General features: G+C 41.7%; 1 protein-coding gene across 1 annotated transcript in view; it reads right to left on the bottom strand.

The window, feature by feature from the left end:
* Positions 1-18,143, bottom strand: part of misp (mitotic spindle positioning) — a gene marked incomplete at its 5' end in the record, with an annotated part of 39,455 nt that extends 21,312 nt beyond the window's left edge. The window contains 6 exons of the mRNA XM_080430406.1: positions 98-327; positions 813-1,041; positions 3,567-3,652; positions 5,127-5,274; positions 6,184-6,662; positions 18,096-18,143. Coding sequence (XP_080286532.1) covers positions 98-327; positions 813-1,041; positions 3,567-3,652; positions 5,127-5,274; positions 6,184-6,662; positions 18,096-18,143 — 1,220 coding nt within the window. The remainder of the gene's footprint in view (positions 1-97; positions 328-812; positions 1,042-3,566; positions 3,653-5,126; positions 5,275-6,183; positions 6,663-18,095) is intronic.
* Positions 18,144-19,575: the final 1,432 nt, after the last annotated feature.

Below are 19,575 nucleotides of genomic sequence, written 5' to 3'. Positions count from 1 at the left end.
TTTCACTTAAAACTTTTTGTACACTTTTGAAGGACCAGGACAAAGACTTTGAATGTGGTGTAAAAGTGAATGTCATTAAACCTTTAACTCTACGAACCTTGGTGTTTTGGAGGGGGAGGGGCTGTAGCACACACTGAACCCCTCAATGAGTCTCTTGGGTTCTGGGTGCATGGTGCTCAGGGGCTGCATGGTGCTCAGGTCCAGATGTTCCACCCCGCTCCACTGCTGCTTCAGCGGAGGCTTCATCTTGGGAGCCTGACTGCGAATGATGTCCTTCCTGAGATGTTTCTCCTGTCCCTCTGCCTCCTCGTCTTCCTCTTGGTCCACCTGGGCACATAACACCAGAAGGAGATCAACTGACCTTGTTCCACAAAACAATCGAACCCCATTCTAACCATGTCAGATTCCTCGGAAACACCCGTCCTTGGTTCTGGTGACTGATATTGTCCTTCTAATATGTGATGAGAATGTTTTTTTTTTAGGGGGAAATTAAACAATTTAATAAAAATAAAAATAAAAAGTAATCGAAAAAACACGGCCCCCTCAGCCCTCACGTATTAGGAGGGCAGGATGAGTCACCAGAACCAAGGACGGGTGTTTTAGATGAATCTAACATGTTAAAAATGTTGAAGTTTGAAGTTATAATGGGCTTGAATAGTGTCTGATAACATTTATATCAAATATCTAAATACTGAATCAAGCAACTTAAAAACTGTCCGGGTGTTCACAAGAGCCTGAGTAGACGATAAAATGACCCACTTTTTTAAGTGAAATGTCACTTTAACTCCTTGAACAGCTTGTAGTGGAATTACCTTGTAGCGTGAGTCCCCGTTGCTCTCCTGAAACAGGCTCTCTGGCCTCCTGCCGCTGGAGTAGGTCTGCAGTTTGAATCCCCTCTCCTCCTTCAGCGTGGCCAGCTGCTCCTGCCTCTGAGCAGACAGCATCCAGGCCTGGTTGAGCTGGGCCTCGGGGCTGCCGGGGTCCTCCACGAAGGAGTAGAACCCGCTGTGAGAGCCCGAGCTGCTGGAGGGGCTGGTGGGACTGCATGGAGCACAATCAGATCAGGAGGTTTGTATTTTGTAAACTAGAATTAAAGTCTGCACAACAGCATCGCAAGTGTTTATTTTAAACCATGAAGACCTGAGCCCGATTCTACAAATGCCTTCTAAAAACAGCTTTCTGAAAAACCCTGTGTTGCTGTATATGGTTGCTGTTGGGCATAAACCGCTTGTCTGCATATTTTAAAATGTTGTGTTTTTGCCACACATTAACTTGATCATACTACTTTAGCGTCAGACAAAAGCATCAAAAGTATTGATTGATTGATTGAATACTTTGTTCAGAAGGTTGCAGAGAAAATGCACATGGAAGTACAGTTTAAATACAAGTGTAGTACAGCTACAGGTACAATGCTGTACAGCATGCATGGGCAACTGGCGGCCCGGGGCCACATGCGGCCCCCCACCTTCACTTAATGCGGCCCGCAGGTTAATATAGGAATACTGATATATTATTCCAATTAAAAAATAGCAAAATAAAAATCAGGATACCAATTCATAGCAGATCTACAAGCTCAAAACGCGTCGCGTGTGTCTGCCAACAGTATGAACTGTGGCCCTTTGGAGTGAGTGTGGAAATACAGTGGCCCTCTCCATCATCAAAGTTGCCCACCCCTGCTGTACAGGTTCACCTCTGAACCTGTACAGCATTTGTCAACTAACTACTCATACATGGTAGAAGAAGTGAACTGCAATTTTGTGAAGTCCACAAAGCACTGTGTGCTACAACAACAATGACAATAGTAATAGCAAAAAGAAGGAAAAAAAACTGACCATCTAATATTCATCAGTATCCAAATCAGCATAGCATAATAATAGCAGGGAGAAGAAAAAGGTAAACATAATATAAATGTGCTATGATGCATGAGGTATATAAATGAGCAATAAATGTAGCTGTAGACATGTGTATAATCCTAGCTGTATAGCAGAGACACTTAGTATTTATACCAAAACACGTGTATAAGCTATAGCAGAGACTCTTACAGTACTATAGCAGCAATAGTAACTGATGGATATGTTTTGTGGACCAGATTGATATGATCTAGAAATATCAATCTAACCAGCTAAATGAATATAGTGATGTCTTTTTGGGCCTGTACTTCAGTCTTTTAAACATGCTTTTTGTAACTCTACTATACTTTCCCTACCAAGGCCATGTAGCTGGCTCCATATTTGCTATCTGGTGCCAGCTCCATGTTTCCAATCAGTAAAAACATGTCTTGGTCAACGCGTTGTGATTAAATGTCAAATGACCTGTATCTGTGTAAGATGACCTGTATGACCGGGATATTGTCACTAATTTACTCTGTCAGCTGTCACCCTGTCACAGATAAACCTGCCACATGTCCTATGATATCGAAGGAATAACTTGTTTATGGAACCATAAGTTGTACACAAGGATACTTATAAGATGAACAACAACTTATTATGATGACACCCTGATGCCAGCTCATCAGATATGATCTGACGTCTGAGGGTCTTAACCAATAGTTAGGATCCACCTCATATTAGGATCCACCTCATATCTGATGTCCGGACTCCAACTTGTGTATAAATACTATTGCCTGTATTTGTAACGTTAGTGTGTGATTATTATTCTTGTCTGTAACTTGTACTGTCCTCGTGAGCACGCTCAGGCAATACAGAACTGTTTCATCCTTGGACTTACATCCGTCTTTGTCTGACTCTCATTTCTTTATGTCGACTGGTCAAATCTCTGGGTCTTAGAACAAAAACCATCTCTTCGCTTTCTTGGGCTCAGCCCTATTTATAGGGTACTTATTTAACCCTATCAGTAACAGTACCTATTTATACTAGAGCACATATATATCTCTGCTGTCCGGCAGGAACCAGCTAACTCCAAAATGTTCATTTTTCAGGAAAAATAAATAAATAAATGGAGTTAGGAGGTTTTGTTCATCATTTATAAGAACAGCTGAATGGACCTCCAAGCTCACAATGAGGTTGGAGGTCAAAAGGGGGTGGAGCCTGGAGTCAGCAAAACCAGCTAACTCCACCCCCCTTTGCTGAAGTTAGCTGGTTTAGCAGAAAGTTTGAGGATCCAATGGAGTTAGCTGCTTTTGTCAGAAGCACTTTTTAATACTTTTCATTGGTTCAATATTTTTTTTTACCAACACACAGACGTGAAGGCACTGATTTATGGGGAAAAAATGCAAAAGCGGAAAAATTGAGTTAGCTGGTTCCTGCCGGACAGCAACGATATGTTATAGAGACACTTAGTAACAGTACAGTAGAGACATGACTTTTAATAGTCTTGGGCCTCTAACTCCCTTGATTAAGTCAGGAGTTACACGTCTTGGTGTCATTTCAGACTCTGACTTTTTCATTTGATTGTTTTGAATCTGTTTAAATTTCCGCTGTATTGTTTTTAATCTGTTTTCATTTGTGCCGTACTGTACAGCACTTTGAGCTGCATTTCTACGTATGAACAGTGCTACAGTATATGAATAAAGCTCATGATCATGATCACATGCCGTAGGCCTATACCTGGTGGGGGTCCCGGGGATGCTGGGGCTGCTGGGCTGCCACTCGTCACTGGTACTCCCCCCTCCTCCATCCTTGGACACGGCCACCTGTCACGGTGGAGGACAGTCATTCATTACATGTGCAGTATACTGTGTTTAAGTATCATTTCAAGTAGGGCTGCACAATTAATCGAATTATAGTCGTGACCACGATGTTGTCTTCCCACAATTCAATGAACACGATGGTCCGATTATTGACATTTATAGGTGTGTTTAACCCATTCAATCCGGGAACGCATCTGTGTCATTTTAGATTTGAGCTATAACCATAATTTTCATACTTTGGCTATTCAAAAATAGCAGATCTACAAGCTCGTAGCATGGCATGAGCTTGTAGATCTGCTATTTTTCTAAAAATCATTTTTGCAGATCAAACTGTTAGGATTTAGACATTTGTAGAATCCACAGAAGCAAAGATTTGAGTTACAAATGTTCGCTTTAAAAAACCTATGTGCAGTATTCAAAGATTTGCACACATTTTCACAAGTTTTCAAAAGCAATTAGCAGATCTACAAGCTTGCGCGCTATGAGCTTGTATATCTGAAGTGACACATGCGTTCCCGGATTGAATGGCTTAATCGAATAATAGCCGTGACCACGATTTTGGCTTCCCACAATTCAATGAACACGATCGTCCCATTATTGACATTTATTGATGTCTTAATTAGCAGCAATGTAGCGCAATGTAAAAGTGAAAGCAGTCGCTCTGTTGATTTAATCTTGTGTTGACTTTTGGTATTTACGTTATGAGATACACAGAATCTGGTGAATAAGGAGGAACCAATTTTACATTCATTAAGAAATGTTTACATGAGCAGGAATGTACAGTAAATAGCTCAACATGAATGTGAAAGCGGTAATTCATGTATATCGTTGCTGTCAGGCAGAAACCTGTAATCTCCACATTCTAACATATTGTGTTTTTTCCAAAATTAATGCTCTACTTGATCATGCTACACTACAGCGTCACACATTACAAAATCGTCTAATTGCAATTATTTGAGATAATCGCAATCATTTTTGCATAATCGTCATAATCGTTTCCATGTTGAAATATTTTCACACATTTTCAAATATTTTAAAAAATATTAAAAAAGTGTTGTAATGCTATTTTTCCATTTTATGTAAAAATAGCATAAATAGCAGATCTACAAGCTTACAACGTGTTACTTCGTTGCACATTGTAAGCTTGTAGATCAGCTATTTCTGCTATTTCTACATAAAATGTTTAAATATGTCAATAATGTCTTTGTATATTTAAGTTTTGTCACATAATGCCCTGTGCAATTTGTGATTACTAGCCTAAAAGGCAAACAGAAATGTAATTTGTATTCATGTGTTCTAATGTTTAACGCTAAACACACAATTAAATCGTTAATCACAATTATTTGAGTGACAATTAATCAATCGACAATTTGTAATGGTGACAGCCCTGGTCACAACGCATTGTGAGCCTGTAGATTTGGCTAATGTTTGTATAATGAATACAGGACTTTTTACATGTAACAGAGTAAAAACTGACCTGTCTGGCTTGAACCAGCACGTCTCCCCCGGACCCCCAGCGGTCCCTGGGCTGGTGGTCCTCCGACAACACCACCACCGAGGGCTGACTGCGGCTGACCGAGATGCTGTCACCGCCCAGGGTGTTGGACGAGGAGGAGGTGGTTCTCCTGGAACAAGGTCATAATAGTTAACTAAAAGTAACTAAAACCATAGATAAAATGCCCTTAGCTTTAGTCCTAGTCCAGGGGTCAGCAACCTTTAATGTCAAAAGAGCCATTTTGGACCCAAAAAAACTAATACAAAATCTGTCTGGAGCCGCAAACATATTTGAGCCTTATAATGAAGGCAACACGGGCTATTAATTGTATATCAGTCTATCACAATTATTGTCATACAAATACATGTTAACGAGCATTCATTAGATAACTTCTCACAGCAGATCAAGCAATCCAGCAGCATTGGCATTGAAAGCAAACGACTCTGTCCACAAAATATTACATTCTCTGTTTTCCTCAGTTATCTTTATGTTTTGCATTTGGAATTGAATAGTGTAGAAGGGAATCACACACCGGTTTGTTTACACAAGCCATCTGGCTGGCGCCTTGCCAATAAATGTGTCACACTGTCACAGGCTTAGCCTGGAAACCAGGCGAATCTGCCAGTGCAAAAACATTTATAATGTCCGCTTACGGGTGTATAACTCTTGAGGAACCAAATGGAGCCTTACGGGTCTACACTAAACGGAACAGAGCCTTCATTAGTATAATTGGTAAGACCTGTGAAGGAAGTAAGGAAGAGGCCAAATATTTTTTTTCTGTTGATACAATAGTATCAATTTCCGCTTACTTCATTGTCTATTTCTCGCTTCAAATGTTTTCAAAAACATTCTATCTCACCCCTGATACAAATACTCCATATTGAGATAAAAGCTAAAAACTAAACCTATTAAAAAAATAATTAAAAAAATCAACACTAAAAGCATGTAATGAAACTCATCTAACAAACCAGCTTTAAAAATGAATTAAAACAAACTGAAATCGATTATAGAACTGAAATCGAATAAAAACTCTAATAACCTTGCCGTGTAAGTCCAGTCGAGGTGGTCCAGGTCGGGGGGGTCGGAGTGGACGGGGCTGACCAGCGTCCGCAGGTCCGTCTGGTCCAGCCGGGGAGACATGGGCTGGATGACCCACCGTCTGGGGGTGCTGCTCTCCATCACAACCCTCTGGGGACCGCCGTCCGTCACCGCTGGAGACTGGCTTCTTCTGGTGGGTTCTGGTACCAGGTGGTGCTGGTGGGGACGGGGTTCCAGAAGAGGGCGCTGCAGGTGGTGGGGATCTAGAACACGGTGGGGATGTGGTTCTAGAACAGGGTGGGGGTGTGGTTTTAGAACAGGGTGGGGATGTGGTTCTAGAACAGGGTGGGGGTGTGGTTCTAGAGCAGGGTGGGGGTGTGGTTCTAGAACAGGGTGATGGGGTTTTAGAGCAGGGTGATGGAGGTACCCGGCCGATGGGAGTGCTTCATGTTTAGAGTCACATGCAGCCAATGACAGTCTCTGGAAACAAAGACAGACAAACAAACATCAGAACACAACAGGCCTCATTCTCAAAGCGCTTTATACACAGTGTTGATTTTGACAGCACATTTTGATTTAGTTTTAAAAGTCATAGTCTTTTGAATACAATTTATGTATCTACAATCTACAAGCACACAGCATGTATCTACAATCTACAAGCTCACAACGCGTCGCGCTGCGACGCGTTGTGAGCTTGTAGATCTTCTATTTTCAGAGCGCAACACCCGAGCACAACCAACCAAACATAAAATGACTTGTATTTTACTTCTACTGGATCTCTTGTGTGCCCTACCCACCACCACGGAGGTTGTGGGTTCAAACCCACCATGGTGCATCCGGCTTTGCCGAGTGTCGATCTATACACAAACACAATTAACCTGTGTTTCGGGGGGAGGGAAGATATTTGTCACGGAGCGTACAGGGCTGTGACAACTGACAACAGACAGAAATGTGTGGGGGGAGAAATCAATTGCATAATGACTAAATTGAGGAGACAAAAGGGTTTAAAAAAAAGAAAATGTATGTTTTCCCGTATTAGGTTTGCTTCTAAGTAGACCAATGTGGGATTCATGAAAAAATGTGTACAGTCTTAATTTGTGTGCATCGCAGGTGTATCAGGTGATTATTTCCACCTGTACGTAAATCAATTGTGCGTTCATGTGTGCATCATCTGCATTGTTCCACGCCCCCATTTAACACCATAAAAGGTGTGCACCGAAGGGCCATGTGCAACGAGAAGAGGAAAAGCACTCTTTACAGTAAAACGGTTTCGATCATCAAAAAACAACAGATCTGCAAGCTCACAACGCTTTGCATCACAACGCCTTGGACAGCTTGTAGATCTGGTGTGATTTGGCGAGTGAGTCCCTCCAGCGACGGATCAGCTGAACGTGACATAAAGTAGGCCTGTTGCTCACATGAGTAGAAAGGTACAAAGTTGAATGTCACAAACGTGTCACAATTATAGGCTAAGCAGCATAGCACACACACACACACACACACACACACACACACACACACACACACACACACACACACACACACACACACACACACACACACACACACACACACACACACACACACACACACACACACACTCTCACTCACACACACACACACACACACACACACACACACACACACACACACACACACACACACACACACACACACACGTCCCACTAAAGCCTTGGGCAGCTTCCAGAACTCAGACTCCAGCATGCATGTTACAACTAAGACCAGCATGGTACAACTAAGACCAGCATGGTACAACTAGGACCAGCATGGTACAACTAAGACCAGCATGGTACAACTAGGACCAGCATGGTACAACTAGGACCAGCATGGTACAACTAGGACCAGCAAATTCCCCAAATCAGTGTAAAAAGGCGGTGATTTTACAGCATGTCTACAAACCAGGGGAGCATGATGTGATGCGATGCAACCACGGTATCTAACAGCCCTGCTTCTATTCCTCCTGTCATGCAGTGTTGATTTTGTCGACTAAAACTATGACGAAAAATGTCAGTTGACTACCTTTTATCACTTGTGTATTGAGGTTGGTTTTATCATAAAGGAAGCTGTAGGCTACATTTTAAATACACTCTGCATGCAAAGCCCAAGAAATGGAAAATCATCAAACAGATGATAATAGCCTACATTGTCTGACGGGACATAGTAGGAATAAAAACTACCTTATGTGCAGGTTTCTCTGCTGAATGTAACAGCAAAGTGCTGCCACCTGCTGGTAGGACTTTGAATGACCTGAGCCACTGGTTTCAGAGTCAGTATTTTAAGTGTGGTCCGGGGACCCCCAGGAGTCCTTGAAGGGGATCCAGGGGGTCCCCAACTACAATGAGGAACAGTTTAAACACTTAAGCCCCTATGTTATATTTTGGCTACTATTCAAAAATAGCCGATCGACAAGCTCACAACAATGCGTTGACACAATCTTCTCTTATCTTTGACTTTGAAAATATTTTGTGCCAGGGAACCTCCCCTGGCACAAAATATTTTCAAAGTCAAATAAATATACATTTTGGGGTTGCTTCATATGAAAATATTTAAGAAGCACTGCTCCAGGAGTCCTTGAAGGGTCCTCAATAACATTAGTTATTACAGCATCACAATCATGTTAACCCTTTGAGCTATTTAAAATGTTACACTTTGGCTATCCAAAAATAGCCTATCTACAAGCTCACAGCTTGTAGATAGGCTATTTAAAAATTAAAATAAAGTCTTGATATGGTGCTTCTCTTCTGGGGGTTCCTAGCACCAAATCTTTTGAGTTCGGGGTCCACGGTCAAATACATATCAATTTGGGGGTACCAGCGGTTGTTGTATTCTTGTATTTGTTTTACTGAGGATAAGGTTAGAAATAAGTATAGGGTTAGCCATAGTTTTACTGAGGTTTAGTTTAGGAATAAGGTTATACTGTAGTCTCAGGAACGTCTCAGGAACGTCTCAGGAATGTTTGGTTATTAACGTTTATAACCAGGAAGTTATTACAGTACTTCACTGATAAACTGGCATCAAACCTCATATACAGAGGATTATGGACATAAACTCTGGCATTCAGGTTATTACACCAGATTATGACTGTGCCATGCAGGGTCAGCCTGGTATCACTATTGTGGGCTTGTCATTATTGTCAAAGACTTTAGAAAATGTACAAACAAAAACTCACTAAGTGTTTTGGCCAAAATCCTTTGTTCTATGTCCTATAGGCCATAGTTTGAAAATGTGTTTATAGTATAGTTTGTTGATTACTTTTGACGCAGTAATGGTCTTATCTTCTATTTATCTGTATTTTAGAGGTATTATAAATTAAAGTGTCTCTTTATAAATGTGCAGATACCCTGTATACACTACAGACAGATAGATAGACAGACAGATAGACAGGTTGTTTGTCTCAGGGACAGACAGTAGGGTAATATACAATTCCTCTGCACAGGAGAGGAGCTGGGTGACAGAGATAGTCACACACGCACGCACGCACGCACGCACACACACACGCGCGTGCGTGCGTGCGTGCGCGCGTCCATTCTCTCACTCAAATACAGAAAGTCAGTGCAACTGTGTGTGTGTGTGTGTGTGTGTGTGTGTGTGTGTGTGTGTGTGTGTGTGTGTGTGTGTGTGTGTGTGTGTGTGTGTGTGTGTGTGTGTGTGTGTGTGTGTGTGTGCGTGCGCGTGTGTGTCAGTCAGTGAACTGTGTACCTCTGATAAGGACTGCGCTCTACTGTACTGGAAGGTGATTGGCTGAGAGTGCAGAGAGAGATGTGTGTGAGAGAGGAGATACACACCCAGAGCTAATGTATTACCTCACGTTAACGTGTGTGTGAGTGTGTGTGTGTGTGTGGGGGGGTACTACTGTAACTACTTGTGAGGGCCAAATGTCCCCACTCCCCACAAGTATAGTTTAAAGGGATAGTTCACCCCAAATAATACTTTTTTTCCTATCAATTAGTCACCCCATGGATTTTTTTTGTTTTTGTCGCATTCCTAAGCCAATAATTTGATGACCAGCAGACCGGTAGGCAGCGGTTCCGAGACACAAAGCGTCTCCTTTGTGTCTCCTACTGGAACCGCTGCCGGTCATCAAATTATTGGCTTAGGAATGAGACAAAAACACCAAAATATCCATGAATTCAAGTCTCCATGGGGGGACTAATCCATAGCAAAAAAGTCATTTTGGGGGTGAACTATCCCTTTAAACATTAGGTTCAGAGGGGTTAGGGTTGGAGTTATATACGCTAGTGGGCACACACCAAAAATAGCAGATTTACAAGCTGACAACCCATTGGCAGCGCGACACGTTGTGAGCTTGTAGATCGGCTACATTCGGGCTTTAGGGTTAGGGTTATAAAATCACTGTCCTAAAATGTCGGTAATACAAAGTTGTGCGTGTGCGTGTGCGTGTGTGTGTGTGTGTGTGTGTGTGTGTGTGAGAGAGAGAGAGGGGTCATATTAAAGATGACCTAACAGCCAACACAAGAGGTTCCTCTCACTAGCTGCTGTGATCCTGTCTAAACACACTGAAACAACAGCAGAAGTTCCACAGAAACACAACACTGTAAAAACAGTTCAGAACTTCAGAACCGTTCTGTTCTGTGTCCGACACCCATTGAACTTGTTCAGCTGTCAGCTTATAGCTGTTGTAGCTACACTGTAGCTATAATGTAGCTATAATTTCCTGTAGCTACACTGCAGCTGTAATAATGTCCAGTATTATGACGAGAGAGAAAACAACAGCATAAGGATCTAGAGGACTTGTGTCTAGCGGACCGGCTACAGTACAGTATCAATAACTAGCTGTACCAATGGTTCATTCTGCAATCATTGCTTCAAGTTTGTATTCTGAACTGCGAGCGTTCCTTGAAGAGAGGAACAGTTTGGGGAGGAAACGTATATATATATATATATTCCGGTTAATAAAACATCAACTGATGCACAAACTTGGACACATAATCACCATGCATGTAGGCTCAACGCACAGTAGGCTAACTGGTCTTGGATCAGATTGCTGTCAGCTTTTTTTAAGTGTTTCTAAGTATCCTGTCATGTCCTTCCGGCTGATCTGGAGTCAGATCCAACCACACAACCCTCTAGAACCAAAGAACCAAGCCATTACAATTCGTAACAATTAATAAATAAAAATAAATAAGCATTCACTATATGACTTGAGTAAAAGTATTGACATCAAAATATACTTGTAGTGCCAGAGCAAAACTAATTCATCTTTAAAAAATTGACAATTTCCCCCACAAAATATCCAAAGGTTAAAATAGGGCTTAAGTGGTTAATGCATGTTTTGCATTGATAATCTAAATCTTAACTTGCAATTCAAGTTGTCACTCTAATGGAGTAAAAAGCATAATGTTTGCTTCTGACATAGTGGAGTAGAAGTATCTAAAGTGTCAAAGTAAATGTACCCCAAACAATTTACGTAGTTACTCTCCAGCACTGAATACATTCTAGATATAAGACTCTTGTTTACTTAATGATAATAATCTGATAATAATCCGATAATAATAATGAATGATAATACTACAGCATTCTTACCTATATATGGCGTAGTTCTCTCTGTATCTGACAGTAATGACAAACTAAGTGAACGTCAGTGAGTCTGAACTGAGTGACTCTAAACTGACAAAGGTCAGCCTGCTTATCATTCATCTGCTATACACTCCACCCACTGACACACAGACAGGCAAGCAGACAGACAGACAGACAGTTAGTTCTGTCTTCCCTTCACTGGCTCCCTGTAGGTTTTAGGATTTATTTAAATATTTTATTGTTGGTATTTATTGGAGCTGACCACTTTAACCATTAAAATTATACTTTGGCTATTAAAAAAATAGCAGATCTACAAGCTCATAGTGTGGCACGCTATGAGCTTGTAGATCTGCTATTTTTGAAAAATCGTGAAGATTTTGTGCAAATCTTTGAATATATATATATTTTTTACAGCTAACATTTGCTAAATATTTTTGTTCCAGGGACCCCCCCCCAGAAGCAGCTATTTGAGTTAAAAACATTGTTTCCAAAAATATATATGTATTCAAAGATTTGCACAAATGTACAAATGTTCTCATAGCGTGGAACTAGGTGCCGCACTATGAGCTTGTAGATCTGCTATTTTTGAACAGCCAAAGAAAATCTAAAAGGACACAGATGCGTTCCCAGATCATCACCCATTTTGACTTTCTCACTTTTTGAGGGTTTTACTTCTTTTGTTTTAGTTTTTATGAGTTTATTTGTGTTTTTATCGTTTTTACTTCCACTTTAATTGATTTTTCCCTGGGGTTATATAGGGTTTGGTCAAAGTGGTTAATCTGATCTCTATGCTATTAACTAACTTTGTTGGGGACCCCCTGGAACCCCCTCAAGGACCCCACTTTGAGAACCACTATGGTGGTCCAGACATAGAGGTTGAGACATGTTATGGTCTCCTACTTTAAGGGTGCAACCAACCAAAACTACTTATTGTCTTCCATGAACTTCATTCTCGGCAATAAGGCAGTGTTGCCAGATCTTACAAGAGAAACAAGCGGTCAGGTCTATGAACACAAGCCCAAAAGAAGTGACCATAGGCCACATGAACACACACACACACACGCTCGAGTTATTTGAAAATAGCTCGATCTACTGTAGATTGCAGATCTACTATTTTCAAAATAATTCTTGAAAAATGTATATTAAAAAATGTGGAATGTTGTATGGGGGTCCCTGGCACAAAATATTTTCTGATGGGGTCCACGGACAAAAACGGATTAATTTGGGGGTCCTTGACCAAAATGTTTGAGAACCACTGGTTTATCCAAATAAGCAACGACACCGTAGAAACAAGCTGCCCAAAAAACTGCAAAACCAACAACTATATTTACCATAGAGATATTTACAAGCTTTGCTTTCTTTAATTTAATTTTGTCTCCCTATTGTTTAAGTGTATAAGTGTATGTAGGTGTACGATGTATGTATTGTATAGTTTGTTGTCATCTATGTTATCATGTCAAAACATTTTGAAAAAACTAAACTAAAATATACATATAAAAAAGGGAAAACAAGAGATATTTATGAGCGACGTTTAGGCCCACAGACAACAAAACAAGCCCAAATGTGCTTATAATAAGCAGACTTGGCAACACTGTTATAAGGTTGTGATTCCTCTACAGCAGAGAACTGATTCATCCATCCTGGTCAAAGTCTGGTTTTGCACCCTCACAGTGTCATGTCATATTAACCAGGCTTAACGCTGACACGGCACATAGTTTCTCTCTCATAAAGCCACACACTTTTATTAAAGGCGGTGAAAGTGATATTATTTAATGCTAAAATAAGTGTTAAAGGGATAGTTCACCCCCAAAATGACTTTATTCTATGGATTAGTCACCCCATGGGGACTTGAATTCATGGATATTTTTTAGTTTTTGTCGCATATAAGCCAATATAATTTGATGACCGGCAGCGGTTCCGGTAGGAGACACAAAGAGTCTCCTTTGTGACTCCTACCGGAACCGCTGCCTACCGGTCCGCTGGTCATCGAATTATTGGCTTAGGAATGCGGCAAAAACTAAAAAATATCCACGAATTGATTGATTGATTGATTGAAACCTTTATTTATTCTCGAAAAAGAGCATTGAGGTTCACCCTCATTATGCAATGCTGTCGAAATTACAGAACAAGATTAAGATTACACACACAAGAGAAATCAACAGTACATTCTACAATTCAACAATACAACATATAAAAACACAGAAACAACAAGATAAGACCTAGCCTTGATCTCCAGGCTTTTATTTTTTATTTTTGCTAAAAAATAAAAGCCTGGACCAACCAGTTGATGTTCCGGGAATAGGAAGTGTTTCATTTCCTCAACCAACCAGAGTGTAGTGGGCGTCGCTCCAAATGTTGTGACGTCAGGGCTCTCAATGCTACACATTGGGGAGGACAGATCGGTGAACCAATAGAATCCGGCGGAATTTTTCTCCGCAGATTTTGAACCCGCCCGTCTAGACATGATATCAGACACGCTATAGGGCAGTCTAGATAAGTCACATATTGAGGTTGTGGGGAGATTTAAGAGTAAATTTAAGAGTAAGTTATTAAATTGTCCATAGGAAATTGGGGGGTTATTTTTTTAGCTCGAGTTGCAAGGTATTCCATGAAATAGGAGCATCAAAGCAGAAAGCTCTAACTGCACTGGTGGAACCTCGAGCGTAAGCAGGGGCGGACTTACCGTTGGGCTAGGGTGGGCTGCAGCCCACGGGCCTCCAACTGGGGGGGCCTCCGATTTTTTGGTGCTGCGCGCACGTGCATGTGTCCCGCGAATGGGGGCCTCGGAAATTACTCTAGCCCATGGGCCTCAACTCCTATAAATCCGGCACTGAGCGTAAGCCAGTCGCTTGAGCGGGTCTGGCGAGTGCTTTTTTCCAATCAAACAACAATGAAATGTATGGCGGTATACCTTCCCATCAATAGCCTTAAAAATAAACTGGTACCAGTGTCTAGTTCTCCTCTCGGAGAGGGAAGACCAACCTTATACTCTGTCGTAGAGGATACAATGGTGAGTAGCAGATCTACAAGTTCACAACGCCTCGCGTTGTGAGCTTGTAGATCTGCTATTTTTGGCTAATGTTCCCCATCATCGTACAAAGATTTGTCGGACCCCCTGTAGTATCTCTGAGGACCCCCTAGGGATCGCAGACCCCCTGTTGAAGTCCCCTGCTCTACAGTGTTGTTGGATCAGTAACAGGCTTCTCTCCCGTCTCTCGAGCTCTAATACTGAACTGAAAAAAGTTCATTCATTTATTTATTTTCAGGTCAGGATACAATTTTTACCCAATCAGGAGAGAGAACTCACAGGATCGAGGATAAACAGATGAAAGTGATAAGCAGACACAATTGCAACTGGAACACTGTAAATGTTATAAGCTGATAATGGCGGGTAGCGTAGTCTCTCCTGAATGGCCGAAATCGGCAACCCACCTGAAAATGTATTTTCTGTTTATTAAAGAGCTGGAGAGACATGGAGACTCCTGTTACTGAACAAACACTCTATATAGCAATGAGTACTGTCTGGATAATAGAGCTTTAACTTTTTAACCACTTGAGAAAATCCTCAAAATCACTTACACCACCTTTAATAAAACCACATACTGTTTAGCTTTTCTATCAGCACTGAAAAGAACACAAACTATTTAATGTCCGAAGCAAAGTGTCATATTTGTAGTCAAACTAGTTGACTGAGTGACAGGTTCAAATAGAACACAACTCTGTGTTCACACGTTGCAACACTGACCTCCAGTGGTCACATGATGCACACACACTTCAAACATTGAAAAACAAACTTCAAGGATAGAGAAGATAACACTGAACATTAACACTCTTATACAGAGTAAAAACAAACAACAACAACAACAACAACAACAACAACAATAATAATAAGGGTAATAATAATAATAATTATTATTATTATTATTATAGAACATTACAAAGCGTGCAAAGATAATGTAACAGTGTCATTTAGTATAAAGTTGATAGTAGTAGATAGTGTTTAAGGAGCACTTCAACCTTATCTTCATATAATTGATCTTCACTAATGCTCGTTATGAGATGAAATCATTTCTTGCAGAAACCTGCCTACCAGTGACATCATCGATGGGGGATTCCAATAGAATAGAAACCACAGCCTTTCTTTTCCTGGAAAGTTAGCATGCTGAAATAGAAGCCATTGTTCTTACTAAAACTATTACACGTTTTTAAGTCAGGTTTGAAATGACCAAACGTAACTATCGATGATGTCACAGTTTCTGAACTGTCCACAGCCCTCCCATGAGTGAGTACACAGAAATCAATGGTGCCAGCATTAGTGAGGACCAATTAAAGATAAGGCTGAACATGTGGTGGTGTTAGGGTGATGTTAGCTCTGGTTCATAGCGTTAGAAGGAGTTCTCCTTAACGCTATGGTACTTTCGAGCCGTTGCTCGCACACCCCCGGTAGCGCAGGCTGCGCAGCCTCTCGTCTTTATTAAAAAATATATACACTTTCGCTACTCACCAAAACAAAGACAGTTTTACGATTTTGAAAGCCTACTTTCCTTAGTGGGAACACTCAGAGCCCCCCACCTCACATCTAAAATTGAAAAAATGTGTCCAGAAAAGAAAAAATTACACCGTAAGGAAAACCTTTTTTAGTTACCCTTTCTCATGCTATGCAACACCCCCCCCCCCCTTTTCTCTTGTACATATTTCTTATGTCTCATACCAGTTACCTTGATTGTATGACGTTCTGTATAGTAGTGTATATCTGTCTGTCTCTTATATGTCATCATGATTTGTGTGCGTGGGAACTCATTTTAATGAAGCTTAGTGCCTTACGAGTTATCCAGTTTAGTAGACCTTGTATTGTGAACTTGTATTGTACTTCCATGTACAGTACTGTTTCTCATGTCTTACTAAATAAAGTACATCAATCAATCAATCAATCACTCCACTGCGCCCCCGACAGATCTGGTCTATCTATGGACATTTTCTATTGACCAGACTTTTCCTTCCGGTGAAATATTTTATTTTCTGGCCAAAAAAGTGTATTTTAGACGTGAGGTGGGGGGCTCAGAGTGTTCCCACTAAGGAAAGTAGGCTTTCAACTTTCATAAAACGGTCTTTGTTTTGGTGAGTAGCGAAAGTGTATTTTTTATTTTTACTAAAGAGGAGAGGCTGCGCAGCCTGGGGTGTGCAGGCAACGGCTTGAAAGCACCATAGCGTTATGGAGAACTCCTTCTAACGCTATGGACCAGAGCTAGGGTGGTGTTAGGGTGGTTGTAGTCTCTCAAGAACAGATTCTGCTCTCCGCTTGAATCTGTCGGGGGGGTTCGTCATATCGCGTACGCACTGGCCTATAAGTGGGCGTGCCTTCAGATCAGGAAGCAGGCCGTGCTTTACCCAATCAAATGTAGTGGGCGGGATTTACGTGTGTGCCGATCCTTCCCCACTAGAAACTAACCGAAACTCATTTAACAATAGCGTCCTCGGAGCAGACAAAACCACAGAAAGATATTCACATTTTAACTTGCTCTTTCATCATAGAAACAAGTGGGCTTATAACCAAAACGATCCATGTTCTCTGGAAGTGGTGTTAGTGTTCCGTGTAGAAATATTGTTAGTGGGAATGAAAACATAGTCGCACCACCGGAAGTGAAAGGCTGAAGGCAGACCAAAACGACGGTTTCCTTGCACATGGGTGCTCCATTTAGCTCCCCCCAGAGCTAAGTGAAAGAGTAAAAAACAGCAGAGGGCGTTGTTTTTCCTTTTTTATTTGGCGATGGGTTCCCAGATTGGGGTGGTTGTAGCCCCATTTGGAACCTCTTCCACCGCTACCGCTCCCAGACAGCTCGGTGCCTGTTGGGCGGGACATTTTCGAATATTTTCCACTATGCATGATTCTTACCCTTTTCCGCACATCGTATCCAAAAAGTAAAGGTCGTCCCCCCTGCTCTCAGATGTTTTAACTTGTAGCGGAAAAGAAAATCTAACTGACGGGTTGAAACAAGCGTTTAAATCGCTTATTTAGTCAGCCTGTGGCCAGTCAACCCCCGTCCGCATTGCGCAGTACTGCTCCTGTATGATTGAATTGGGAAAACATGGCCACTGGCTGACAAAAAAAATGATTTAAACGCTTGTTTCAACCCGTCGCTTAGATTTTCTCTCCAGCTAGAAGTTAAAACATCTGAGAGCAGGGGGGACGACCTTTACTTTTTGGATACGATGTGCGGAAAAGGGTAAGTATCATGCATAGTGGAAAATATTTGAAAATGTCCCGCCCAACAGGCGTGTGGGACCTCATCTCGGAGCTATACAGCGGAGGGAGAGGTTCCGACTGGAGCCATAGGTGGTTGTATTGTAAAGTACCTTGCTGGGACACATGAGGACCTGCCATGGTGGGGTGTATCTGAACATCTCTACGTCAGGCTGCAGGAGACAGCCAATCAACTGTAGCCACACACAGCAGGTGTGTCCATTCTGGAGAGAGAGAGAGAGAGAGAGAGAGAGAGAGAGAGAGAGAGAGAGAGAGAGAGAGAGAGAGAGAGAGAGAATAGAGACTAAGAGACAGACAGAGACAGAGAGAAGTAGAGGTAAGACAGAGATACAACTAATGTTATATCTTTTTTTTACATTTCATTTATGTTTAAACCAGTGGTTCTCAAAGGGTCCTTGCGGGACTTTCCAGGAGTGTCCCCAGCTAAATGATCGGTAACTCTGAGAGTGTACAAATGGAACCAAATGCACCCGTTAGGGTGCATTTGGTTCCATTTGTACACTCTCAGAGTTATGGGTGGTCCTTAAAGTTTGAGAACCATGGTTTAAAGCAGATAACCCTTTTTAATTCTACTTTGATGTATAATACATTGTATTGTTATCCTTACACTATATTCTACTGGTTTAAAACGTTCATTCACAAATGCAGTTTTTTCCCCCCATTAAAAACAGCACATATAGTTCACATTGTAAGTAATTCTGTTAGATTGTATTCATTTATATCATATTGTCATTGTGGTACTCACACTGTGGCTCGTGGTCCCCGATATGGTCTTCTGTTCTCGTCTCACTCGCTGTTGTGGGATCAATAATATCAACCCCCCCCCCGCACCCACACCCCCCACCCCATACCCCCCTAGACCCCCCCATATCACTGGTACACTCTGTGTGTGTGTGTGTGTGTGTGTGTGTGTGTGTGTGTGTGTGTGTGTGTGTGTGTGTGTGTGTGTGTGTGTGTGGAATGGTTACAGGGAGCTTTTTGAGAGAGGCCGGCTGTTGTTTTGCTGAAGAGAGAAACACACACACACACACACACACACACACACACACACACACACACACACACACACACACACACACACACACACACACACACACACACACACACACACACACACACACACACACACACTCACACACACACACACACACACACACACACACACACACACACACACACAGTAATGTTGCTGAGTGCAGGACAATTCGACAGGAATGCTGCTGACCAACAGAAAGATCTGGGCATTCACTCTGTGCACACGCACACACGCACACACACACACACACACACACACACACACACACACACACACACACACACACACACACACACACACACACACACACACACACACACACACACACACACACACACACACACACAGTGAGCTGTCATTTAACAAAAGGAGAGCTGTGAATTAACTGAGGGAAAACTTTTAAAGTGAAAGGGACAGAAAGACAGATAGATTCGCAGACAGACAGACAGACAGACAGACAGACAGACTAAATAATGTTGTCAAAATCATTAAAATCATTGTTATGTTAAATGCACCGATATATGTTTCGTATGATA

This window comes from Gymnoscopelus braueri (genome assembly GCF_963280865.1).
Source record: "Gymnoscopelus braueri genome assembly, chromosome: 6".
NCBI classification, from domain to species: Eukaryota; Metazoa; Chordata; class Actinopteri; order Myctophiformes; family Myctophidae; genus Gymnoscopelus; species Gymnoscopelus braueri.
This window is presented reverse-complemented; position numbering and strand designations above follow the sequence as displayed.